Source organism: Felis catus, chromosome E3 (assembly GCF_018350175.1).
Source record: "Felis catus isolate Fca126 chromosome E3, F.catus_Fca126_mat1.0, whole genome shotgun sequence".
Taxonomy (NCBI): Eukaryota; Metazoa; Chordata; class Mammalia; order Carnivora; family Felidae; genus Felis; species Felis catus.
Window position 1 is genome coordinate 21,860,720 of NC_058383.1, and position 27,087 is coordinate 21,887,806.

General features: G+C 41.1%; 1 protein-coding gene and 1 long non-coding RNA gene across 5 annotated transcripts in view; both read right to left on the reverse strand.

Annotated features, from left to right (window-relative positions):
- The window catches only part of RBBP6 (RB binding protein 6, ubiquitin ligase), a 32,194-nt gene extending 18,149 nt beyond the window's left edge, over window positions 1–14,045 (reverse strand). For 2 of the 4 annotated variants that reach the window (XM_023246943.2, XM_023246942.2), the window contains exons 1-4: window positions 12,778–14,045; window positions 7,967–8,066; window positions 5,598–5,634; window positions 998–1,042 (exon numbers count right to left, since the gene is read on the reverse strand). In XM_023246943.2, coding sequence (XP_023102711.1) covers window positions 998–1,042; window positions 5,598–5,634; window positions 7,967–8,066; window positions 12,778–12,943 — 348 coding nt within the window. In that variant the 5' untranslated portion in view covers window positions 12,944–14,045. Of the gene's footprint in view, window positions 1–997; window positions 5,635–7,966; window positions 8,067–12,777 lie in introns of all 4 variants that reach the window. The other 2 variants (XM_045048364.1, XM_045048363.1) reach the window with 2 other exon arrangements.
- Window positions 14,046–18,985: 4,940 nt separating this feature from the next.
- On the reverse strand, window positions 18,986–23,176 carry LOC109495240. The gene is made up of 3 exons (XR_002150541.3): window positions 22,436–23,176; window positions 21,602–21,710; window positions 18,986–20,122 (listed from the first exon to the last, which is right to left on the reverse strand). It is a non-coding gene; the product is annotated as an uncharacterized LOC109495240 (long non-coding RNA).
- Between the last annotated feature and the right edge of the window lie 3,911 nt (window positions 23,177–27,087).

The following is a 27,087-nucleotide window of genomic DNA, read 5'->3' on the forward strand; positions in this document are numbered from 1 at the left end:
AGGACATTTCTTTTGGGATACATTCTAGGGGAAGAGGATACAACCTATAACAAAGTCAAGGATAAGATAGGGACAGCACTAATGGAAAATCCATCTAACTCATTAATCTTGGTTGCTAAGTCTGGTTTTACTTTGATAGTAGGGAAAAAAGGATTTTTGGAAAACTGGAAGACTTCCTTCTCGGTCCTCAAAAATCTGCCTAATCTGTAATGTCTTTTTTTTTTTTTTTAAGGCATGATTTGCAAGCTATGTCTATTGCTTTAAAAAGTAATCCATCACTAGTGCTTTCCCAAACAAAAGGTACACATTGTTGAGCAGAAAATGCAAGCAATTTTATCGCAAAACATGGCATATACAATTATTTCAGGAGGTAACAATTTGCCCCTCTGCCAAACATACACATTGGTATATTCCTGCAAACAGCTTTACACATTTACACAATTCACTGTAGTCTGTGTTCAAACAAATTAGGTTGTCTAAAACTTTTTCTAATGCAGACAGACTACAAGTCTAGAGCATAAAGAAACAATCGTAACACATTTAAAATGTTGACCTTCATGGGATCAATTCAAATATTCAAGAAATAGCCGTGCAATTGTCCATGTAAAGGAAAGCTTCTATTTTGGCTGCATAAAGAAAGTCCACATAATTTACAGCCAAAACCAGGGAATTCCTCCAGAACTTTGTTAGTTTCCAATGTATAATTAAACAAAATGTGTAAGGGGGGGGAAAAAACCCACCAAATAAGTGTAGCTTCATGTGTTTCTTCTGTCTTGAAGATGACCAATACTCCAACATTATGGTGAGGCTGACAAAACACTCCCCCTATCTTCTCAAAGCGGCAACTACTCTTTACAGGATAGTAACGATGTGTACAATATTTTTGTAAGACATATCCTCCCCAACCCCTCTTTAAACAATTGTTCCACATTTAAAAAAATACGATGTTAGAAAAAGATTTATATTTGCAAGAATAGATATATATATATATATATACCTTTGTAAGCTGGGCCAGAGAAATAGATGCAGAAGAGTCATCAATCTGTTCACAAAAAATTAAACACACATTCAAGTTCCACACTGAAAACATCTGAAAGTGATCATTTAGTCCCTATTGCCAATTAATGTTCAAATTATTGGGCATTTTCTTAGAAGTTTTCTAAAGAATGTTATTCCCTGTTTTAAAGCTGAAATTGTAGCTCACCCCACTTTACCCTTCTCTACATATTTCACACATATAATAAAGGCTTAAGTTGAGGGGGACTCAATTACAATATTAAAAAAAAACAACAAAAAACAGGGTAAAGAAAAATGTATCACAGAAAATATGTTCAGAGCAGTGACTGAATATTAAATAAGAGTCCGTGTCTATCAATGGTTTCTAAATCTGATAATGCTCAAGAGAATATACACTAGAGAGAATAAGAAATCTAACTTTCCTGGAGTGCCGTTATAGAACACGGTAAAAAACAAGCAGCTCTTTAAAGGCTCAGATAATTGCTTTAATAAACCAGCTCCCACATAATTGCTACTTTTTTCTCTTTTTTTAAGCATGTACTGTTCGGTCTGAATAAGTTTGTTTATTCTCCCATACAAAGAGTAAGAATGGCTTCTTGCCAAAGAAACCACAATTTTATCAGAGCAAAGATGTTAAACCAAAAAAAGGAAAACCAGTGGTAGTGTGGAGCAAAGGCAAATAGGGCTATTAGGAGGATGGACTTTAATAATGCGTGAAGAAAGTTAATTCAATCAAATGGAGAAAGTATTATATATTGAATAAGTAAGATTTTAAAAATGTATTTTCAAATGTGGTATTTTAAGATTTTTCACTATTTGACCCCCTGAAATGATTTTAATATCAGTTTTTAAAAAGTGTGTATCTGTATACACACACACACACACACACACCCCTTTCCCATCTAACTCTAAAGATATGATTTCCCTGTTAAGTGTACCAAAAAGAAAACATTATTTGCTTCCTATATAGTAATTGGGTTGCTTATTCAACATGTTGTAAGCTTCTCATGCATTATTGGTCAGAACTCTTGTTTAAAATGGAGAGAATGTAACAAGATGTCTGGATCAAAGAAAAATAACAACAATGAAGGGAGTCTTCATCAGGTATTTTTCAAATATTCCAGAGAACTAAGAGAATTAAAATAAAAGCAGCATGACTTACAGCCCCAAATAGAAATGTTACCAGTTTCAATATGAAGCTCTTAGCACAATGCCTACCACAGCAGGAGTTGTCAATAAAAATCATGTTTGCTAAATTTAAAATATATCTTATAAATATCTTAGGGTTTTAAAAGTCAGTTTAATGGATAGTATTACTGGGACGCTTACTTCAACAAAAGGTTCTTAGCTCCCCACTGAGGGGCTGCCCCAGAATTTGTAATGCACTATTCCATATTCCTAATATGCAATCATATAATTCACCAATGTGTTCTTATTCTCATCTGGCTCTTTAGTGTTTTCATTACAGAACTAATCTCAAAGGAAGCTTAAAAAAAACAAACAAACCATAAACATCCTATTTTTAACCAGAATAAATTCTGATCATCTCAATCTATTTTGAAAAGGGCTACTTTTTGCATTAGTTAGAAACTATGTGAATTTAAATAACAAGAACCAAATGCTGTCAAGCATCATCTATACTGTTTCTAACCAATGAAACTAATAACCCTTCAAAATAGCCCATTACTATCTAGAATATGAACACTCATCACTTCCTTAAGAGAAAGCAGTTATATTAACTTTCTTACAGCTAGAACTAAAATACTAACATTTTTTGTTCTGCCCACTATGATATTATCTGTTTTTTTGTTATGTCGGGCCATCTGGTCCTTTTAGTTTTCTGTTGATTTGTCATTAGTACTGGGTAAAGTGGTTTCAGATACTCAACAACATCTATATCACTTTTTTCCCCACCAATCATTCTAGCACCTTAAATACCTTAAAGTCCATGAGAAAGTCAAATTTACCATAAATTGTGAAAGGTGTCCAATAGTTTTCTACAAAAAGCAAGGTACTAGAAATCAGTGAAAACTGCTAACAAGGAATGGTTTAAAAATGACTAGGAATTTACATGTACTAGGCAGCAATAAATGTATTAACTCTCAGATACTAATGATTTTAAAAATGCACCACATTTAAAAAAAGTCGTCTTCATAAAAACTGATCAATGCATACTGTGGACATCATTAAAATTAACCCACTTCCCCACATCTAATTTGTGGTCTTGCTTCTGGGAGAAAGAATCTGAAATATTTTATGCCACTTACACTCGCTTGCAATTAAAGGATCCTACAAAATACAATTCTGATATTTAGTAAATAGGAAGAACATCCAGCTTTGGAATACCAACATGAAGGATGGCTAAATAAAATAAGCTAAGGAATACAGACAGAAACAGCCATCCTTTGATTACAGTTGGCTTAAGTTAACCAAAAATGTACACACATTTACTTTTATTAATCAGCATTTAGAAATCTGGTTTAGTGGCTCTATCTTACTTGGCTTTTGTGAATGTGTACAAGAATACGTGATTCATAAGATGGGCATTAATTATGCTTAATGAATATATTCTCTCATCCTAAACACCAGCATATGTACCCCAAGCAAATAAGTGGTGGGGATATTAAGTTATCTAATGTCTCCATTTCAGACAATTCTACCTAAAAATTAAAGCCACTTTTAAAGTATTAAAAAAAAAAAAAAAAAAGAAAAGAAAAGAAAAGAAAAGAGAAACCTAAATAAGCATAAAATAAACTGCTTCTTATAAGTGTAATACAGACATGCCAGGGAACACACAAGGCTAAAAGAATGTTAACTTTATTTATGAACATGTGATTTGTGTTTATACACATGCTAATAAACAAAAAGGAAATAACTGTTTTCAAGAAATAAAACTTCATCTGAATTAGTTTAAATACTATATAAAAATACTTTATACAAAACGTGTTACATTAACCACTACAGTCACCAGGATAGTCACTCTGATTTGTGCTAGCATTTGGATACATAAAATCAGTTTTAAACCAATCACCAGCAAAACAGAAACTTGGACAGTTTGTTTGTTGTTTTTTTTTTTTGTTTTTTTTTTTTACAGCATTATGCTTTAAAAACCAAAAAAAACCAAAAAACCAAAAACAAAACAAAAACCACCAAAAAACAAAAACAAACCCAAAAAACAAAAAAATTAAACAAAACAACAACAACAAAAAAACCCCAAAACAAAAAAAAGCCCATATACCCCAGAGGGTGGGGAAAAAAACCCAAATCTCTAAATTTTGATCTTCGAATCACTGTATTTAGTTCCATGAGAACTAAAGGCCATATATTTTAGAGAACAAGTCCAAAGTTCAGATATTCTATATTATCATGTTTAAGATGCGATGATCCAAGGTTAGTGAAATGCCTGATACACAATTAAAGATCAGTAGTATTTAAAAAGGATAAAGTGAAACAGCAAGCAGTATCCTTGAATTCTAAAATGAAGATTTCAGACATCTCGTATTGTGTACAAATCAAGCCTGAGCAGTAAAATGTTTAGAGAACCATCAAGTTTACAGAACTCCGTTACTACAGACCTACTTTCTGAAACACATTTCACCTCACAACTTAGGTATTTCCACTACCTTTTACTTAAGACCTTCAAGTCAACATGGTGTCGTACTTTAGCTATGATAATAAAAATTAAGATGTTATTCCACTTAAGGGGAGTTATCTTTGATAAGCTACAGCTTTCAATTAGCTTATAATTAATGCAGCATTTTAATATCTTATAAGAGGGAAATATTTTATTTTGGAGAACTAAACAGGCTAGAACTGGAAGACCTTGTATTAAAGTTTGAAAACAATGTACTGAATTGTAGAAATCATCATTGAGATGTTTATGTACTCAGGGGGCCCAAATTTCAGGTCTCACTTTTATAGTACAGATATCAACAAAGAATAAAAGCTTGAAATTGCCAAATAAAGCAAAACTGAATAATAAAGCTGCATCAAAAGTCTTTGGAAAGCTTTTTTCTATAGGTGTCTGAACTTGGAGAAAGCATCAAACTTTCATATTAGTTTTGCATGTTGCTAATGCATTTTTTAAAGCCATCAATTAGGCAGAAAAAAAAAACTAACAAAAACTAAGTGATACAACGTGAAAAATGGCAAAATATACACTCCAAACATTTTTTTATTGCAAGAAACAAAAAGCACACAACAGCCTGTACATACATACAAAATACTAACTATAGACAGACAGATGTAGAACATGTTATCATGTTCATTAGTGTAAAACCTACATGATCTAAAAAGAATCATACATTAACTGTACAACACAGTGTCATACAGGGAGAATGCTATCATATTTAATATGAAACAGCGTTTTTTGGGGGGCACAAATTACCCATTTCTACAAAATAAGTCTGCAAATTATGCCACATATATCCATATTCAACTGAGCTGTCATCAAAATACATTTTATTTACAATATGTACTATGATCAGTTGGATATTAAGTTCTAAATGATTCACTTCACTGCTACATTATAAAGGTAAAAGCAATGTGTAGAAAAAGTGTGAGATTGTGTTTTTACATACTGCTTTTGAAGTTCCCATCACTGGTTCAGTTCGACTTCTAAAAAATAAACAAAAACAAAAACAACATTAATTATGAGTTGTTATTTATGAATTGTGCTAAAACATCTCAACACATATGTCTAATTACATGTCTTTATGAACACAATTTTCCTTTGTACAAACATTTAAAAACAGCCAATTTCCAAAGTAATAAATACACTACTTTGATTAATCTTTAGTACCTTTAAACAGCTTAAGACATACCTGCGACAAAAACAAAACAAAAAACAAAACAACTTGGTACAGAGGAATTCTAGAATAGGCGTATCAAGAGTAATAAATACATTACTTAGGTTAATCTTTACCACCTTTAAACAATTTAAGACAGATCTGCAGGAAAAAAAAAATTCCATACCAAGGAATTCTAGAATACGTGAAAACAATAAACGTTTTCTCAAAGGTAGCATGAAGATCTTGTTAAGAAACTTTGTAGTTATTTAACAGACTGAACAACCACATTATATCATTCCCCAGTTTTTTTTAATAGGTAACAAATGTAAACTTTCACACATCAGATCTTCTTGAAAGAAGACCACTGGTAACATTTATACTTTGGATCCCTGAGAAATTGCTGTGCTCCAAAAACTAAATGTCAAATCCAGAAAAACAGGTTGATAGTTACTTTAATTTTTTAAAAAGTCTCAAAACAATGACCAAAGTTAAACAAGAATTCTAAGTTTCAGAAAAACGCAACATACTCTGACACTATTTTAGTTCAAAGAACGAGTCTGATGGTTATGAAGAAATGAACAGATTGATTTTTTCAAGTACATAACAAATAAAGCCTAAGAAGAAATTCTTAAAAGTCCACACAGGAAAGGGGATGGGGGTTGAGCTTCTAAATACAATGCTCAAATGCTTTGTTGAAGTTTATGCTGTCCTGACTACAGAGAAATGTGAGGGAACATTTGAAAGGAGTTTCTAAGTTTGCATGTAATTTGGAAGTCCTGAGATAAAAATGAAGCTTTCCTTTTCTCAACAAACTTAGAGCCATTTTATAAGGCAAATATATTACAAAGGCAACCTCACACACAGTGAATTAACAAGCAATTCTGTAAGAGGCAACTTATTTTCCCATGTACTTCAAGTAATTCTCTAAGTTTCTTAGTATCCAAAAAAAAAAAAAAAAAAAAAAAAAAAAAAATCAACTGAAAACTACGCGTTTACTGTTTTTAAAAAGCACTTAGTAAATTAAAATGTAATTTCACAACAAATTCTAGGAATTACTTCCTTATAATTTCTTAAAATTACACAGCTAAAAGCACACAGTTCACTTGGTAATTACAAGAAAAACAAAGTATTCAGGTTTTAAAACTGTTACTACACAGAAGGTATTACACAAAAGATCTCAATGCTGGGATATGGAGTATATAACTTTATAGCAAACTAATGACCGTCTTAGAATGAGTGTTTGCCCCTACAAGGTAAAGCTCCAAGAAATAACTGTTTTACCTCAATTCCAAGAACACATTCCATTTCCGAGGACTGGGAAATTCCAGAATTTTTCACTGGCCAAAAGTAGAATTTGCCAGAATTTCAAATCACTACTTTTCACATTAGCATAATTCTATCACCATTAAAATTACAAGAAAGCAGGGACTAAGTGTGAATCCTGCTCCTTTCCCGAATTTCTTAAACTCTAGCCTAGTGCTAAGATACTGCAGTGTTCTTACTCCAATAATGGGCATCTACCACACGCCAGGCGCTGTTCAATTCTTACAGCTTTCCTCTGGAGGGAAGTACTCATATCCCTATATTATTTTGAGGAATCTATTTTGAGGCTTTAGGGAACTTACCCAAAGTCACACAACTGGTGTGAAGCAGCAACTGGAGTCAAACCTAAGCCTGATTCCAGTCTGTGCTAATAAATCCTATACTCAACAGCCTCCCCACAAAAGCCCCTTGTTGAGAAGCAAATGTATTACTGATGCTGTCAAAATATTTAAGACAAATCTCTCAACACACTTATATATACATATATGTATACATATGTATATATATCTGTGTAGTGAAAGAACAGTCAGAAATAAAAGTGTGCCAATAAAAAACAAAAGGGTATGTATGCAAATACTTATTCACCGATTTGAGCATCATTTTGTCTCTGTAAATATTACAAAGCAAAAAAATTGTTCTCGATAGCTCTTACCACTAACTACAGGTTAACTGGGGGAAGAGATAGAAATAACAAACCCATCCTCACCATTTTAAGGATTAAGAAGATATACTTATTAGGGTAAAGTAATGAGTTCAGTTCTAAAATACTTGTTCTTCCTCACAAAATAAAAAAGTATTTTGAGGACTTAAATACATGAGATTTGATAAACACTCACATAACATATGTCTTGCTTGTAGATTTAACACCTCCAATAGGAATTCTTCTAACAATTACAGATGAATTCTTAGGAATTAGAGCATTATCATCAGTATATTCTGTAAAAAAGATAAAGAGTTGAATTTCTATTTGGCGATTTGGGTAAGTCAGTCCTCAAGAATTAGAAAACTTCAACCAAAGACAAATTTTACGGAAAAGGAATTTAAATTTAAGAGAGCATGTTCCTTTCCTCTAGAATACTGATAATGTCAGAACAAATATCCGCATCCATAAGGAGGTTCTCTTCAAAGGACACCAAATACTGCCAGCAGGTTCTTGGCTCTGGTGCCTCTACTTCTATGGAACCCCAAATCTCAGTAAGACTAAGTCATTCTCCACTTTAACCAATAACGCTAAACATCTGATCTATGAGAAAAAATATGTAATTTAAATGAAGACATTCTGTCTCTCCTAGCCCCTCAACATGAGTATTACAAAAGAAATTATGCCATGTTTTGAATAGAGGAAAAGGGTTTTATAAAAAGAATTAGTAGTGGGATGCAACTTTGCATAAAATGTTGATTCAAGGCCTCTCTAGGAACTGATGCTTGAGATTTAAAGACTGAGAAGCCAGACAGATGTGCAAAAAAGATGGACAGAGTGTTTAAAGACAGAAAGAAAAGCAGGTGAAAAAAAAAATCATTAAAAGGCCAGCATAGCTGGAAGATAATGAAAAGAATGACTTGACCTACAGTTAGAAAGTACAGGTCACATATTCATTTATATTTTGTTTCTAAGTACAACAGGAAGTCATTGAAGGATTTTAAACAAAAATGACAATGATTTACACTAAAAAACAAACAAACAAAAAAGATAACTCTGGTATCTATGTGGAAAATGAACCCATAAGGGAACAAGAGTAGAAACAGGGTGACTAATGAGGAGGCTGCTGCGAAGTCCCAGTAAGAGATGATGGTCTGTGCTGGGTTGTGACAGGTGAAGACATGGAAATCAGAATGTTCTGAGGTAGAACTGATAAGGCAATCAATGGATTTAATTGGGGGGGAGGGGAGAAGATGAAGGAAAAAGAGCAATAAGGCATAAGTAACTGAGTTCCTGGCTTAAGCAACTGGAAGAACAGTGATGTCACTTTCTGAGAAGAAAACAGGGAGGATGAATGGATCCTATTTTCTACTCTTTTAATTCTCTATTACTTGCAATACTTCTGGAAGAATGAAATTAAAAGAGAAACTGGACCAATTAATTTAACTATGGGTAAAAAGATTTCCTGAGGAAGGGATTTGTAAAATTACCAAAAAGAAAAATAACCCACCACAGAGAGACAGATGCAAGAATGTACCCATCTCCCTAAATCACACATTCAGGCATTAGGGTTCATCCTTAAGATTACAGAGTTGACTTGCAGTGGCCGACTACCTCTGTTCTTCCAGTTATTTCAATTTATCACACATACAAGCATTTTAAGCTTATATATATTTATGGGGGTGTGTGTGTGTGTGTGTGTGTGTGTGTACACACACACACATATAATTAATTTTAATCACAACACTATTAGTTATTTCCTGTTACAAACTAAATTGTTCAAGAAAGGGTTGTTTTCAGTATATTTCAAGTAGCAAACTGTATGTGATGCAATTTCCCAGATTCAGGCATACCATGAGAGGACTATCATCATTGCTTTGATAGTTCATGATAGTCCCAAATTTCCAGCAAGCTCTGAGTAAGAAAAATTGGAAGATGGGGGATGTTCAAAAAGTAAATTCTAGAAAAAAAAAATACTTGACAACAAGTTTCTAAACACATAACAAAAGCATTCACTGTAGCTTTCCACCACAATTTATTAATCTGATCGGCACAATACTGTGTCAGACTAAAAGTCAGGTGCCCCTACACCAGATTTGACCTTTTAAGTACCTGAATTACACTGGTGACTTCCTACCCTTAAAATACCTTGCTAAGTAGCCTGTTAGGTTCAAAAGACCTTTTCCAGGTGCCAAAGTAATTTCTGACCCAAAAATATAAAGACCATGGATTTCGGAATGAAAAACACGATGAATCTGAGAAATGGATAAAGATAATAAGAGTCTTTTAAAAATACTTCATTCTCAGCTTTCAAATCTTTCACACTCAGTTCAGAATGAAGGTTTGTTTTGTTTTGGAGGGGGGAAACTGAAACACAGAAAAACAATGGGAAAGCTATAAAAAATATATAGGAAGGATCATTTAGGATTTGTTTTGAAATATAGTCTACAGATAAAGGAGCAAGACTCTTAAATCTGTATTATGAAATTCTGATCCAAGCATTTTGGTCTCATCAGATTTAAGGGTCCTAAACATGGCCAGATTTCCAAACCTCTAAGGAGTGTTTTACAGAAATGTGATACACTGGGTAATTTAAACATTAATTCAAACAAATTAAAGTGATCCAGTTCAGCATCCTCTCCTGGGCAATCTCCTAACTATGAGGCTATAAACATTAATTCTGTACTCTCTTAATTCACTGGATGGTGCTAAAACCCAACCCATTCTTACTCAACTGCCTGTGACACTGGATGTTATTTCCCATAAAACTCATTAAGTGACTACCCTCCGCACTACTATCAATGATATCTTTTCCACCCCTAATCTGAGGATTGAACAAAATGCACATGCTCTCACCCCAGAAGCTCCCTCTCTTAACCAATGTAACATCAAAGCTTTCTCCAGTAAGGACAGTTCACATAAATATATAAAAGAAAATAAGCTGCTAGGCAGAACACTTCCCTGGTTTTCAGGGTTTGTAAAAATAATACATCATATAATGTGCTGGCTTAGGAAAAAATGTAACAATGCCACAAAACCCTTAGATTTTTGACAAGAATTCCATCAACTCTTACTCCAATCTAACAAAGTTGTATTCAATTATTAGGTGGAGAAGATGGACAAAGTCAAGTTCCAAATGATGAAATCATTTAATACTCCAGTAAAAGACAAAACTTGCCTAGCATATGATTAAAATTGTCTTTGTATTCTTTACTTTCATTTATATTCTTTCCTCCTACTTACAAGTATTATTAACATATCAATATATCCTGAAAGTCTCATAAATCCATCTGTTCTGTGAAGTGTGACAATACTTAAAGGACACTTTTGGTGGCCTTAAAAAGTATTTTTAAGGTATTTTCTTGAATACTAGTTTAAAACAGATGTTTCTCAACTGTTCATGATGATCAGCAATTTTTCCTTTCCTTAAGTAGAGGATTCTACACATAATTACAATTACCAAAGTTTCACGTGCAGAATCCCTTAGGATGCTTTAAAAGGGGGAGGGGAGCGGAGAATATTTTTTTAGATGTTACCATGTGAGTAAATAAAGTTCTTCCTTAATAAATATTTTTGAGTCATGCCAGTAGTGCCATTCCTTAACATAACACAATTATACTTATGCCTGGATATAAATGGAAAACAGCTCTTATACATGACAAGATGTGCTCTATTAAAAACAATAGGCTAGAGACGCCTGGCTGGCTCAGTTGGTGGAGCCTGCAGGACTCTGGATCTGGAAGTTGTGAGTTCGAGCCCCATGTTGCGCACAGAGATTAAAAATAAAATCTCAAAAACCCCAAACTCGTATAGGCTAGAAGTGAGGGACCCCCCCAATTTCAACTAAAAGAACACAGGTCACACCTTAAGCCAAAGTTGGTGATTAAAAAAAACTCAGTGATCAATAAAAGACCCTAAACCTAATTAGAACTTCACATTATTTCCTCTCATCCCATTAATAAAACTCAAAAGACTGACCTACTGAAAACTACCCATCAGCATTACAGTACCGAGAAAAGAAGCCAAAACAAACGCAGAGCCATAATCTGAAAAGCCAGTTTATCACACTGTCATATCCAATGTTAAATTCTCAACATTATAAAATGCTTTTAAAAAGGATAAAGAACTTAAAGATTCCAATCAGTGGCTTGTTTGAAACTCATGCGGCAGCAGCCTACTACTTTCTGTACCCTAGTAACAATAAAATCATGTAAAGTCTAGCAATTACTCCTTTAAAAAAGAAAACCCTTTACTTTTAATCCTTACTAAACTGCTGAATTTTAAGATTACCGTGATGAATTAAGAGTTCAACCACTTAATTACTAATTCTGCAATTTACACACAAAAGTGGTGACATCAGAACATATCAAGTTCCAAAAGCAATTCCAAAAACATTCAAGACAGGCTGGATTAATTCCTCAAAAAATATTTAAGTGAAGGTCCCTTCTCCACGACACAGGCAACTCCAAAATAAAAATAAATTAAGTACACAAAAACAGGAAGAAAAGGAGTACAGAAAACTTGCCACTGAACCCCAAACCGCTGTCAGATTACAAAGTTAGAGAAGTATCTCTACGCTGCTTTAACAAAAAAGAAGCCTGCAATATGCTCTCCTCCCCTCCTTCCGAGAAAAAAGCAAGTTGGAAAACGCCACAAGGCACAAGCACCCCAAGAACCTGAATGTAGCACCCCAAGAACCTGGCTGTAACACCCCTGGGCCTCTCCCACCCCAATCTTCATTTTAAATAACATTTGAGAAGGATAATCAGACTTCCACGTTTTTGGATTAGCCAGTTACCGATGCTCCCAAGAACGCAGAAATCAAACAACCCAGTTCAACTCCCAGGCCGACTGCAGCAACCCTCGGGTCTCCATGAAAGTTGTTCCAAAAGTACTAGAATGAACAGTCCCACAGGAGACGTAATGGCGGTTAGTCTCCTGCCAGGTCCTCGCACAACCGGTATCTATCTTCAACCAGCAAATATCTGGAGCCCATGTGGCCCTTACCTTCTTTCGTCTGCGCGTTGGTGATCTGCAGGTCGCAGTCGGCAGCTTTCAACTTCTCTCTCCCCATAATCTGCTTCTTTAAATCGCAGAGGGAGATGTGGAGCCCATCAAAGGTGACGGTATCATAGTTGAGTTTAGAGGAAAATTTATAATGCACACAGGACATGGTGCCAAAGGATTCCTAAGGTTCAGCGAGGAGACGTGGACACTCTCAATATATGTATATTTATAAACTTAAGAGCAAAATATGTACACACAGAAACACTCAAAAGACACCGAAGGACCCTAAGGCCTGAGATTAAATACCCCCCAACCACAAGCAGGGGTTCGTAAAAACAATAATCCAGAACCGCCCCTCCCGACCCCGGTACTCAGAAGCACTTCATACGGGAGGAAGCGGACGAGGACGGGGAAAAGGGAAATCGAGAATCCGCCAACGGGCACAATGTCACCCGGCTGGGTCCCCCTCGCTCATGCTAAGGGCCGGCAGGAGACGGGGGGCAGGCGGTGCAGTCAGTAGCGGTCAGTCCACACGTTAGAGTCCGAATGACCCCGCGGGGTCAGGGGTCCATAGCGCGGCCGCACCTCCCGGTTGTTCTCTCTTTCCGTGGATTGGGGTGACCCAGGCCCCGGGAGAAGGTTGGGGGAGAGGGCCTAGGCCCGGAGTCCACGAGCGGCCTCTCGCCTCCTCCTGGCTTCCGGACGACCGGCGTCAGCTTCCCCAGGCCCAGGCCCCCCCACACACAAACCCCTGTCGCCTGCTCCCCGGAGGCCACGAGCGGCCCGCGGCCTAGGCCAAAAACGCGCGGTCGGCGGAGGAGAGGCCTTCTCGCAGGCCGCCCCCGGCTCCGCCTCCCCCCCGCCGCCGCCGCCGCCGCCGCCGCCTCAGACACAAAGCCGGTACTAGGCCTCAACTAGGCCTCGAAGCACTTCCTCACCACCCCGGGCCCCAGCCAGCGGCCGGGTGGCTTTGGCGGACCCTGGGGACGCCGCCGAGGCTCCCCGACGCTTCCTCTCGCCGTGTGCTCCGCGCTTCTCTCGCCTTTCGCTCCCGTCGCCTTTCGGCCCCGAACCGCAAGAGTAGGCCCGGAAACGGCCGGGCAACGGCAAGGGCTTCGGGGCTCTCTTTTTGTTCTGCCCCCCTGCCGCTCTCGGGCCCTCACCCAGCGCCGGCGACACCTCCAAGCCAGCCACTATGGCGGACGCGGCCTGGCTTCGGGCGAGCGCCCCACTCCGGGGTCTCTTAAGCAGGGATTGCACGGGCGACGCGCGCGAGGCGGGGCTGGCGTGCGCGGATAGGCGGGCCGGGAGGCGGGGCCCGTGGCGTCACAAAGCGCACCGGCCCGCCCACGTGACCCCGCGCTTTGTGACTCTGGAGCGCGGAACCTGAAACAGCCGGGAGAACGGAAGAAACCATCCGCCCCGAGAGGGAGGGGGCGATGCGTGGAGGGCCGGCTCACGGGGCGGCTCCGGGGAGGGGGGGGGGCGCGGATTTCTCCTGCTACCGTGCTGGTTAGTCTCCACCGCAAAGTGGAGTGCCTTGGGGTGGCGGGTTAACTCCCTTTCTCCGCAGTCCCCACCAACTCCCCCAAGTCCACCAGTTCAAGTAAACATTATGGTTGCTATGCAATGAACTATGGTTGCTATGCAAGCGCCCCCTAGCCTCCCCTTCCAACAAACCAGCCACCTCACGCTCTTCCTAAGTGGAAATTCTGGAGCAGCCCCCTAACTGGAACTGACCACCACTAGAAAGATTTATTGAGCTCTTGCTATGTATTAGGCACGGGGGGGGGGGGGGGGGGGGGGGGGGGGGGGGAGAGTGGGTGGTGGTTAGCGCTGTGTAACTGCCGGCCCCGGAACCCAGTTGTCTTGGTTGGAATCCTAGCTGTGGGACTCTAGATTTAACTCCTCCGTCCCTCAGTTTCCTTGGTTGTAGTGCAGTTTAAATGGTACTCGGTCTACCGGCTTGTTATGAATTAAACGAATGAATATGTTTCCATTGTTTAGGACCACGCCTGGCATATGGTTCATTGTGTCTCACATGTAGCTCAATAAATGTCATTTCAGCAACATCATAAAAACCCCTAAGTGTTCAACACTACCATTATCTCCGATTTATAGATGAGGGAACTGAAGCTGGCAATCAAAAACTTTCTGATTTCGCAGAATCGGGGGAATAATGCCTGCTCTGCAGCAAGGTCCGAAATCCCATTCCTAATTGTAAATGAAGGGAGCTATGCCGAGGACCCCCTCAGTGGATTGGATTATTTTTTTCCTTGGGGGCATGGGGAAGTTATTATTACACCCATAAAATTCATACTGTAACAAAATTGCATTCATAAACTGCAGTAACCGCTGCAATTTACAATGCATTTTTCTTATCCTCTCTGGATTTTTACAGGGTTGGGGTCAGAGAAGTTAAGTCACTGAGAACAACATCACACAGCCATGATGGGACAAAGTTTGCCAGGGATTTCCTAAATACATACACATGGTCCTTACTGAACTTGGTTTATTTGTTTATTTTAATGTTTATTTATTTTGAGAGATAGAGACAGTGTAAACAGGGGAGGAGCAGAGAGAAAGGGAGACACAGGATCTGAAGCAGACTCCAGGCTCTCAGCTGTCAGCACAGAGCCCCATGCGGGGGCTCGAACCCACGAAGTGTGAGATCATGACCTGAGCCGAAGTCGGATGCTTAACTGACTGAGCCACCCAGGCGCCCCTATTTATTATTTTTTTACATTTATTTATTTTTGAGAGAGAGCGCCAAGCAGGGGAGGGGCAGAGAGAGAAAGACACAGAATCCAAAGCAGGCTCCAGGCCCTGAGCTGTTAGCACAGACCCCCACAAGGGGCTACGAGTCATGATTGGTGAGATCATTACCGGAGCCGGTCAGAAGCTTAACTGACTGAGCCACCCAGGAGTCCATTCCTGAACTTGGTTTAAATCAGTCATCGTCTTGTCAGGAAAATCTTCCCGAGACCACTTTATCCAAATAGGATGGCCACAATTCTCTATCTCTTTACTGTTTTAATTTTTTCCCAAGCATTCATTACTACTTGACATGGTATATATTTATTTTTTAATTTTCTGTTCCCCACCACAGCAGAGAATAGGGATTTTCTCTCTTTTGGTTATGCGATATACCCAATTCTTAGAACCCCAGCCTTGGGGTGCCCAGTGGCTCAGTCAGTTGAGCATCTGACTCTAGATTTTGGCTCAGGTCATGATCCCAGAGTCGTGAGATTGAGCCTGGAGTTGGGCTTTGAGCAGAGCTTGCTTGGGATTCTCTCTCTCTCCCTCTCTCTCTCTGCCCCTCCCCTGCTCAGGCTCCAAATCTCTCTCTGTCTCTCTTTCTAAAATAAATAAATAGAAAAAGAACCCCAGCCTGGATATAGTGAGCACTCAATGCATGTGTTAAATAAATACATTTTTATGTGATCCATAGAAAGATCATGGCAGTAAGATTTTGGCCAGTCAAGGGCAGCCCTGGAGACACAAATACAATTTAATTCAACCACATCATTAGCACCAGTGCTTTTCACAAATAACAAATTGCTCCCACCTTTATCTTCTTTGGTAACCAAAACTTTCATGCTCTAGGGTCCATTTCAGAATGGCTGCTTTTCTGGAAAAATCTGTTGAATGAAAGGGGGAACATTACATCTGATGAAAGAAAAGGTGCACAGGAAATGATGTATTGTTATCTGTATTCACCACTCTAAAGTGGTAATCTGTGTTCTTTCACTGCTCCTTGGCTAACCCTTCACACTTAATTCAATGCTAATTTAAATCGGCCTGATAGAACTCAAAGGGAACCACATCCTTAGGGTAGAGTGTATTAGCATCCTGCCGGAAGAGGAGTATGTGTCCTTGGAAAAACCATAGTCCGTGTTATGATTTGTTCCAATGGTTCTCTTCACCCAACAGCCCTTCACAAAGATTTTGGAGCCCTCATTCTGTATCACATCAAACAGGTCAAAATTCACCCACAGCCACATTAAATGGCACTTGTGATGGGATTTCACTCAGTTGGTGGCCTAATTGACAAAATGTTACATTTGGTTCATTTCATTAAATCCCTCAACGAATCACAACTTTGTAAATTTCCATTGGTAATATGGAGCTGATTTCCCTGCCACTTCTTACCCCCCCCCCCCCGCGATATTCTTATAAGCCCTGGAAAAGCCTTTTGTACTGTACCTACCTTTCCAAGCTTCTTGTATGTAGCAACTCCGGACCTCCCACCTCCTAGGATTTTAAACTTTTGTCATCCCCAAACCCACTGTACTGTCACATCTCCACCGAACATATACACTTAGTAGATCTCCTACCTTATTTTAGTATGCCAAAATTTCAGTTTCAGTGAACAGAACTGGGAGACCCAAGAAACTCTGGCAGTCACCTGCAGGACACTTGTGCTATGCGATCCAGGCTCTGGAAGTTAGAATGGGATCTGTCCTGCCCAGGCTGCTGTATATGTTTATAATCTAATCCCACTAAGTGCCCCAACAGTGGTCATGTTACCAGATTCTGAGTCTGGCCTCCAGGTTGTCAGCCCAAATTCACAAAAGATAGATCCTTTATATCACCAATGCATCTTCCCCAGATGGTTGATTACCTTTATCTTTTCTTAATATTGAAGCCTACAAAAAGCTTTGCATTTGAGAGAGAGAGAGAGGAAGAGAGAGAGAGGGAATCTTTTTTTTAATGTTTATTTTTGAGAGAGAGAGAGAGAGAGTGCAACCAGGGGAGGGGCAGAGAGAGAGAGAGATTGAGAGAGAGAGAGAGAGAGAGACACAGAATCTGAAGCAGGCTCCAGGCTCTGAGCTGTCAACACAGATCACAATGTAGGGCTTAAACCCGCAAAGTGTGAGATCACGGAGTCAGACGTTTAACCGAGTGAGCCACCCAGGCGCCCCTGGACATCATGATTTTAAATTAAACTCCGTAATCTCCTTGAATTATTTGTGTATAGGGTATAACATAAAGCAAAGACCATTTTATCCCTTTTAAAATTGTGAAATATATTGTTGTTAAAGGGAGAAAAGCACAAAACATGTATTATGGTTTGATGCAAATTATACATGTGTTTTATAAAGGGAGTTTTGAGGGCACCTGGGTGGCGCAGTCGGTTAAGCGTTCGACTTCAGCCAGGTCACGATCTCCCGCCCGGGAGTTCGAGCCCCGCGTCAGGCTCTGGGCTGATGGCTCAGAGCCTGGAGCCTGTTTCCGATTCTGTGTCTCCTTCTCTCTCTGCCCCTCCCCCGTTCATGCTCTGTCTCTCTCTGTCCCAAAAATAAATAAACGTTGAAAAAAAAAATTAAAAAAAAAATAAAGGGAGTTTTTATCTTTTGTTTTTTATAATTTTTTAAAAATGTTTATTTATTTTGAGAGAGAGATTCAGAGACAGAGCGCAAGCAGGCCAGGGGCAGCGAGCAAGTGGGAGACACAGAATCCGAAGCAGGCCCCAGGCTCTGAGCTGTCAGCACAGAGCCCCAATGCAGGGCTGGAACCCACTAACTGAGAGACCATGACCTGAGCCGAAGTCAGAGGCTTAACCGACCGGGCCATCCAGGCGCCCCTATCTTTTGTTTTTTTTAACTATTTATATTTTATGGCATTTCCTAACAGATGGAATGATTGTAGTTTTTGTAAGATTTTTGCAACAGTTTACTTGAAATTTTTCATTTTGTCTTCTTGGCAACATTTTAAAGCACACTTAATTTGCTTAGTTTATTGATTGACCTAAAGTTAAAGGTTATTGATTGACCATAGGAACTTATTTTTTCTGAACAATCTATAGTATCCCCATTAGTCGATCATTTATTCATTCAACACTCATTCAACTGGAAAAATTATAAAATTGACAATACCATATGTGGGAGATGGAGATCAGTGGGATCCCCTATGATCACCGGGGGGTATACTTCGGAGCAGTAATTTTGGGAAGTGATTTGGCATTCTCTTGCAAATTTTAGCATTACTATACATTACTATACCCTATGAATCAGCAATTGCACTCCTGGGTATATACCCAAGGCAAAATTTGACTCATGTACTTACATGAGAATTTCATGGAAGCTCTCTCTCTCTCTTTTTTTTTAAATGTTTATTTATTTTTGAGAGAGACAGAGACAGAATGCTCCAAGCTGTCAGCACAGAGCCCGACGCAGGACCTGAACTCACAAGCTGTGAGATCATGACCTGAGCCAAAGTCGGACGCTCAACCGACTGAGCCACCCAGGCGCCCCGGAAGCACTCTGTTTAATAGCAAAAATCTGAAACAACCTAAATGCCCATGAGAGGGCAATGGATAACTACATTATAGTCTGTCCAGATAATGGAATGTTCTATACTAGTGAAAATAAATAAAATACCAGTCTATGTAACCACACGGCAATGGACTCTTTTCAGCTATTCTTGAGTCAAAAAAGCAAGTCTCAGAAGATGACATAAAATACCCTTTCTATGAATTTCAAAATACCCTTTCTATGAATTTGCTTTTAAGCAAACAATACATTATTTAGCCAGGCATGCAAATGTAACACATCTGAAAACTAGCAACCGGGACATGTGACATTCGGGACAGTGATCACATCTGAGATGGGAAAATGATACGGGTAAGGAGCCCAGAGGAGATATGAATTATCAGCAATAAGCTAGTTCTTAGGTGAGTTCAGAGGTAATCGTTACTGCACTGAAAATAAAGAATAGTTAAACTAAAAGGGCATAATAATAATAACAGGTCATGAGATTAGGACCATGATTAATGCATTGATGTGCCCCTGAGATTTTATCTCTCCTTTCTTCCCATCACCAGCAAAGAATCTCACAGAAAAAATGAAGTCTCTTTCATAGAAACAAAAAATAGTTTAGCTCCTTAAACTCTTTTGCAGCACTGAATGCCATAGCTGTAAATAAAACTCGTGTTTAGCTTATCCATTTATAATTTGGTTCTCGTTTTCTTGCGTTCAGAAACAATCAGAGAGGGGACTTGGCCATCAAACTCGTGGAGACCTGAGGACCCGGGACCAGAACATGCCACCAGTGACCTCAAAGCCTCTGCCTGCAGGGAGTTTACAATAAATAAACGATTTTTAGAGGCTCCAAAACTTGCTGTGTGACCTTGGGAAAGTAACTTAACTTCTCTGGCCCTTGGTTTCCTCCAGGGCCCGTTTCATGGGTCCTATGTGATTGCGCCTGGTGCAATGCTCTGCTGTCATCATCTTGATATTCCTCATAATTTCCATTTGTCGTCTTCATTTTGCTCCGAGTCCCTCAAGCTCTGTAGGTGATCTTGGTTTCTTGACTTGTGAAACAGCGTTAAAATAGTACCTTTCTAAAAACAGAAACCAGGGGTTACAGGACGGGGAAGTGAGGGGATGATGTTCAATGGTTATAAAGTTTCATTTTTGCAAAAACAAAAAGGAACACAAAAAATTCTAGAGATCTATCGCATAACCGCGTGAATATGCTTAACACCGCTGAACTGTACACTTAAAAATGGTTAAGATGGTAAATTTTATGTTATGTGTTAAAAAAAAAAAAAGACAAAAAAAAATAGCACCTTCCTTATGAGGTTGTTAAGACAATTCCATGACAGAGCCTGGCACAGAAGCGCCATGGACGTGTTGTTGGGAGAATAAATGCAAGTGGCAAATGCTAGAGAGGTTTCTTTGAAGTTGAAACGCTTCCAACTGGGATAAACATAAAAACAAAACAGCTAGCATTTGCCACTCGCGTTTCCTATTCACCACCCTGTGCCAAGTACTTTTAATACAGACTTCCTTAAATCTTCTCAAGAACCCTGTGAATGGGTCCCAGTTGGTATCTCTATTTTATAAATGCAGCAGTGAGGTTCAGAGAGGTGAGGTCATGTGCTTGAGGTCACACAGGAGCCGCGATTTAAAAAGGGGTGTGCCTGCATGGGAAGGGCATTCTCTAAACCACTGACTCTGTTTTATTGCCAAGGCATCCTAGAGAGGGGCCCATGGAAGGGTGCCCTGTCTTCAGGTACGAGGAGCAAAGCCGGTGGACTGCTGTTGGCCCCCCTCTGTCTGTCTTCCACTTATCCTCTTTGGTCGTGCGCTTTTATCTTGTCTCTGCTCCTAGATGAAGTTCCCAGACCTCCTCATCTGCCTCATCTGTGTCTTTTGTAAGGCACCTGGCAGGTGCTGGGTAATTATTTGGGAAGCCCCAAAAGGACTCTTGATAAGTGGTTCTGCGTGGCTTCTCCGGCAGTAACAAGCTTGGCAGATTAAAGCAGGGCAGTGGCCTCGAAAGTCCCCTCAGACTCCTGAACCTCCCTTGAGGAAGTGCAAATGGGGACGCTTGTCAGGCTTTGTGCGTGCCCCTCCCCGACCCTGCTTTCGGGACGCCCGATCTGATGGGCCTGGCACTGTGCTACGTGCTTGATCTGATGGGCCTGGCACTGTGCTACGTGCTTCACGGGTCCTACCCCATTTCACCTTCTGTGCCCCTGTGAGGTAGGTCTGATTCTTTTCCTGACTTCACGCAGGAAGACAACAGGCCCCTCAGAGAGGAGCCCAAGGTCACACACTGCAGAGGTGAGGCCGGGGTCACAGCTAGGAGTGACAGAGCCAGGATTCAAATCCAGTTGGTGAGCTTACTCTCCCGGCCAGGTGTTCCTGGTGGCGTGTGTTACACCTGTGCCTGTCTCAGGGACACAATGTGCCTTCAGTTTGCTGGCTTTGCTGCTGGAGGACACTGGTCTGGAGGACGGGGATGGGGGGGGGTGAGGGTGGGGAGAGAGAAAGCGCTGATGGCAGAGGCTCTCATTCATCTCATAGATACTTACGGAGTGTTCTAGGCGTGGTTCCTGGCTGGCTTCTAGCACTCAGGACACAGCAGGGACGGTGACGGGCAGAGCATTCGTTCTCCTAGTGTTAGAGAGATAAAGTAAACACCTAGAGGAGCAAAGGGGAGACAGTTATGGAAAGCCGTAAGTATCATGAAGAAAATAAGACAGGGTTAGCCAGATGGAGAGTGAGGGGGCAGGGAGAAGAAGGGAGACTTTACACCAGACGGATGGCCTCTGTGAGGAGGTGACCTTGAAGCTGGCATTTGAATGACAAGAAAGAACATGCCAGGGGAAGAAGTCTCTAGGTAGGATGAATGGCAAGTGTAAGAGTCTTGAGGTGAGATTCATGACAGTCAAAAGGCTGGTGCGGCTCAAGCGTGGTTCGTGATGGGGAGTGACTGGGCTCAGGTCAGAGAGATAAGCAGGGGCCATGTTGGACCATAAAAGCTCTTTAAACAAATAATTGTTTAAAGTGTTTATTTATTTATATTGAGACAGAGAGACAGAGAGAGAGAGAGAGAGAGAGAGAGAGAGCGCCAGAGAGAGAAAACGAGTGGGGGTGGGGCAGAGAGCAGGAGAGAAAGAATCCCAAGCAGGCTCCGGGGCTCAAACCCATAAACTGTGAGATCATGACCTGAACCGAAATCAAGAGTCAGACGCTTCACCTACTGAGCCACCCAGGTGCCCAGCGCCCCGCCCCCCCTCCACCCCCACCCATACTAACAAATTTTGATTTGAGAGAGGAATGTCCTAAAGGGGTATGAGAACTCAGGGCCAGCCTATTTTAACGTTCAGGGCCATCTGACTATGGCTGGTTCCATGGGTTCCTACCATCCAAGTTACAGCTGAACTCTGCCTTCTGAAACATCCTGGGAGTTTCCAGGAAACTGAAGGAGCTCGGGATAACACAGTGTTGTCAGGTGTAGTTTACTTAAAAGACCGAGACGTTGGGTGACACATCCACCGTGGCTCACAGTCTCTCTCCCACTGGTCACATGACCGGATATAGCTTCAGACAGGTGGAGAAGGATGATCCCAGGACGGCTGTTTCCCCCTGAGGCAACTAGAACCTGTTCCTCCTGACATGCGGGCTGGTGACATAGATGTGTCAGGAATGGGTCAGAGGCAACCCTAATAGTCCAGTCCTAGAACTTGGTGAAGAGCCAGTGAGTCAGGAGAAGGAAGCCAGAGTGGGGAATGCCTGTGTTCCAGCACCGACCGTGCCGAGGCACGGAGGTTGATTGCAAATGCGGAGGCTGGGGAGTCTGACTCAGCAGGTATTTGCAGGACTGGCACGTGAGTCTGACGCACGCAGGATTAAGACCCCCGTTCCAGGTGCACGTGGCTGAGCTCCCGGATGCAGACGCCACAGCCTCTGGCCTAAGCCGGGCTCCGCCACTGCCTGCAGGAGGGCACGGAGCGAGTCGCGTAAGCTCACCGTGCCCCAGTCTCCTCACCGTCAAATGGAGCTGATGATAATAATACCTCATTCATAGGCCGTTGCAAGGAATAAAGCCCCTGAGGGCGGTCCCTGCACGGACTAAGTACCGCAAAAACGTCGGCCACGGTTGCCCATTTCATTGCCCTTCGGGACTGCCTTGTGAGGAAAGTCTCATGATTATTCAGATTTACAAATGAGAACTGAGGTTAAGTGACGTTTCCAAGGTCATAGTGAAAGTGTTTTATTTCAAAACAAACAGGAAACAAACAAACAAACAAAGCCAAAACAGAGGCCATTCCCAAATGCTCAAATGATCTGGGGTCCGATGGGCCCGTATCACCTGCTGCTCTGCAGACCGGAGGCAGAATGACACCTTTCTTGCAGGGGTGTCTGGAAGGTGAAATGTGGCAGTTAAAGAGTGAGGCAAAATTCCGCTCCCAGTCATGGCTGAGGATCTCCTCCCAGACGGATCCTGTGCAGACAATAACATTCAACTGGACAAAACGCAAACCCCACCCCCCATACAAACTCAAACTGTCTGAAGACACAGGGGAACAACCCAACACAGGGAGGTGCCGTCCGGGGTGAGTGTCCCGTTTTCAAAGGTGTGGCAAATCTGTGCTCGAGAGACAGGGGCCCAAACTCTGCCAGAACACCTGATTTTACCTGCAGGAAGAGCCAGAGGACAGGGGGTGTTGAGTCTGGAGTCCTGGAAGAGGAACATCGAGAGGAGGGGAGCCCCAAATTCTCTGTATGAGCTCTGCTCGCATCTCGAGCAGACCGCTTGTATTCGTGGCTAAAGCTAAGCAGAGTGAGCCGATGTTCCGGTTGTCCCTCACCCCTGTGGAGGCAGTCTGCAATTCGAGGTTAGCCAAACTGCCCGCCTGCTTTAAAAAAGAAGAAGAAAAGGGGGCGGCTGGGTGGCTCAGTCAGTTGGGCGTGCAACTCTTGGTTTTGGCTCAGGTTATGATCTCACGGTTGGTGGGTTCAAGTTCAGGTTCTGTGCTGGCAGCACGGAGCCTGCTTGGGATTCTGTCTCCCTCTCTCTCTGCCCCTCCCCTGCTCACCATCTCTCTCTCAAAAATAAATAAATATTTTTAAAAAATTGAAGAAGGGGCGCCTGGGTGGCTCAGTCGGTTGAGCGGCCGACTTCGGCTCGGGTCATGATCTCACGGTCCGTGAGTTCGAGCCCCGCGTCGGGCTCTATGCTGACAGCTCAGAGCCCGGAGCCTGTTTCAGATTCTGTGTCTCCCTCTCTCTGACCCTCCCCTGTTCATGCTCTGTCTCTCCTTGTCTCAAAAATAAATAAAACGTTAAAAAATAAAAAAAGAAAAAAAATTAAAGAAAAAAAAGAAAAGAAAAAAGGATGAGACCAGCTGCTATAAAATGATGTGGAAGGATGTTTAAAACATATAGTTAGGTGCAAAGCAAAGACCAGTGTATAATATGTTCCCAAAGTTATTTATACGTATACATATATATACACAGTACATATGTAAATTTATACACATACAAGTAAATGTATATACACATACAAGTATTCATGTGCACTTGTATATATCTAGACTAGTTCTGAGAAGCCTGAAAGGATCTACAAACTGGTAACAGTGACTATCTTCTGGGAAGGGAAAATAGAATTGAATGGTTGGTCCAGCGATATAGAGGAAGGACCACTTCTTTTTCCCCTTCCTATTTATTTATTTGAGAGAGAGAGAGAGAGAAAGAGAGAGAGTGAGTGAAGGAGGGGCAGAGAGAGAGGGAGAGAGAATCCCAAGCAGGCTCCACATAGAACCCAATGTGGGGCTCGAACCCCCAAACTGGGAGATTGTGACCTGAACCAAAACCGAGTTGGATGCTCAACAGATCAGGCCACCCTTGTGCCTCTCGTTTTGTTGTTGTTGTTGTTTTTAAGGAAGATTCATTGAAGTATAATTTACATACAGAAAAATTCACTCCTTTTTAGTTTACACTTGTCTGACTTCTTAAAAAATTTAATGTTTATTTATTTTCGAGAGAGAGAGAGAGAGACAGGGCATGAGCAGGGGAGGGGCAGGCAGAGAGAGGGGACACAGAATCTGAAGCAGGCTCCAGGCGGTCAGCACAGAGCCCGATGTGGGGCTCAAACTCACAAACTGTGAGATCATGACCTGAGCTGAAGTCAGATGCTCAACCGACAGAGCCACCCAGGCGCCCCTGCACTTGTCTGATTTTTGGCAAAGACATACAATCACGTAGCAGGCACTGCAGCCAAGATACAGAGTATTTCCATCCACTTCCAAAATTGCTGTGTGCTCCTTTGCAGTCAGCCCCTCTCTACTCCCAGCCCCTAGCACCCACTGACCTGTTTTCTGTTCCTATAAATGGGCCTTTTCCAGCTTATCATGTAAATGGAGCTATACAGATTGTTGCCTTTTGAGGCCGGCTTCTGGAAATGCATCCTTCTTGCTGTAATAGCAGCAGTCCATTCCCTCCTGTTGCTGACTAATCTTCCGCTGGGTGCATGCCCCGCTGTTGGCATGCTCATCAGTTGACTCTCTGGGTTACCTCTTGTTCTGGCGTTTATGAATAACACTGCTATACAATTAACGTGTAGGTTTTCCCATGAACATGAGTTTTCATTTCTCTTTGGTTAATACCTAAGAATGGGTTATCAGGCCATCTGGTAAGAGGATGTTTGACTTTACAAAAAAGAAAACATGCCGAACTGTTTTCCAAAGCTTCGTTTTGCATTCCCACCAGCAATGGAGGAGATGTCCAGTGAGTCCGCGGTTTTGTTAGCACATGGCATCGTCAGTCTTTTTTCTTTTCTTTGTTTTAATTTTTTTTTCAACTTTTTTATTTATTTATTTTTGGGACAGAGAGAGACAGAGCATGAACGGGGGAGGGGCAGAGAGAGAGAGGGAGACACAGAATCGGAAACAGGCTCCAGGCTCCGAGCCATCAGCCCAGAGCCTGACGCGGGGCTCGAACTCACGGACCGCGAGATCGTGACCTGGCTGAAGTCGGACGCTTAACCGACTGCGCCACCCAGGCGCCCCTTTTCTTTGTTTTAATTTTTTAATGTTTACTTATTTTTGAGAGAGAGAGACAGACAGACAGACAGACAGAGCACAGCAGGGGAGGGGCAGAGAGAGAGGAGGACACAAAATCCGAAGCAGGCTCCAGACTCTGAGCTGTCAGCACGGAGACCAACGTGGGGCTCGAACTCATGAACTGTGAGATCATGACCTGAGCTGAAGTGGGATGCTTAACCGACGGAGCCACCCAGGAGCCCCGCTCACTGTGACTTTAATATACATCTTCCCTAATAGTTAAAAGTTGTGGAACGACTTTTCACATGCTTATTTGCCATCCATATATCTTTTTTTCTTTACAGCGTTATTGAGATGTAATTCCTATACCATAAAGTTACCTTCTAAACATATGCAATGTGGTGTCTTAAATATATCCACAGTTATGCAGTTATCACCATTATCAATTCCAGAACATTTTTTATTATCCCCAAAAGAAACCCTGAAGCCATTAGCTGTCATTCCCCATTCATACTCACCTGACCTCTACCCTTTCTGCCCAGCCCCACCCCAACCAGTAATTTACTCTGTTGATTTTTCTGTTCTAGACCTTTCATATAGATGATATCATACAATATGTGGTCTTTGGTGCCTCACTTAGCATAATGTTTTCAAGGTTCATTTATGTTTTCAAATGTGTTGGTACCTTACACCAAAAAATTATCCAGCTTTTTAATGGCAGTGTAATAAACCGTTGTATAGAGTTTTGTTTTTCCATCCATCAAGTAATGAATATTTGGATTGTTTCTACTCTGGGGCTATTATGAATAATGCTCTATGACCGTTCATGTACAAATGTTTGCAGGGACATATCTTTTAATTCTCTTGGGTACAGGAGTGGAATTGCATGGTCATGTGGTAATTCTATGCTTAACTTTTTTTTTTTAATTTTTTAATGTTTATTTATTTTTGAGAGAGAGACAAAGTACAAACAGGGGAAGGGCAGAGAGAGAGAAGGAGACACAGAAACT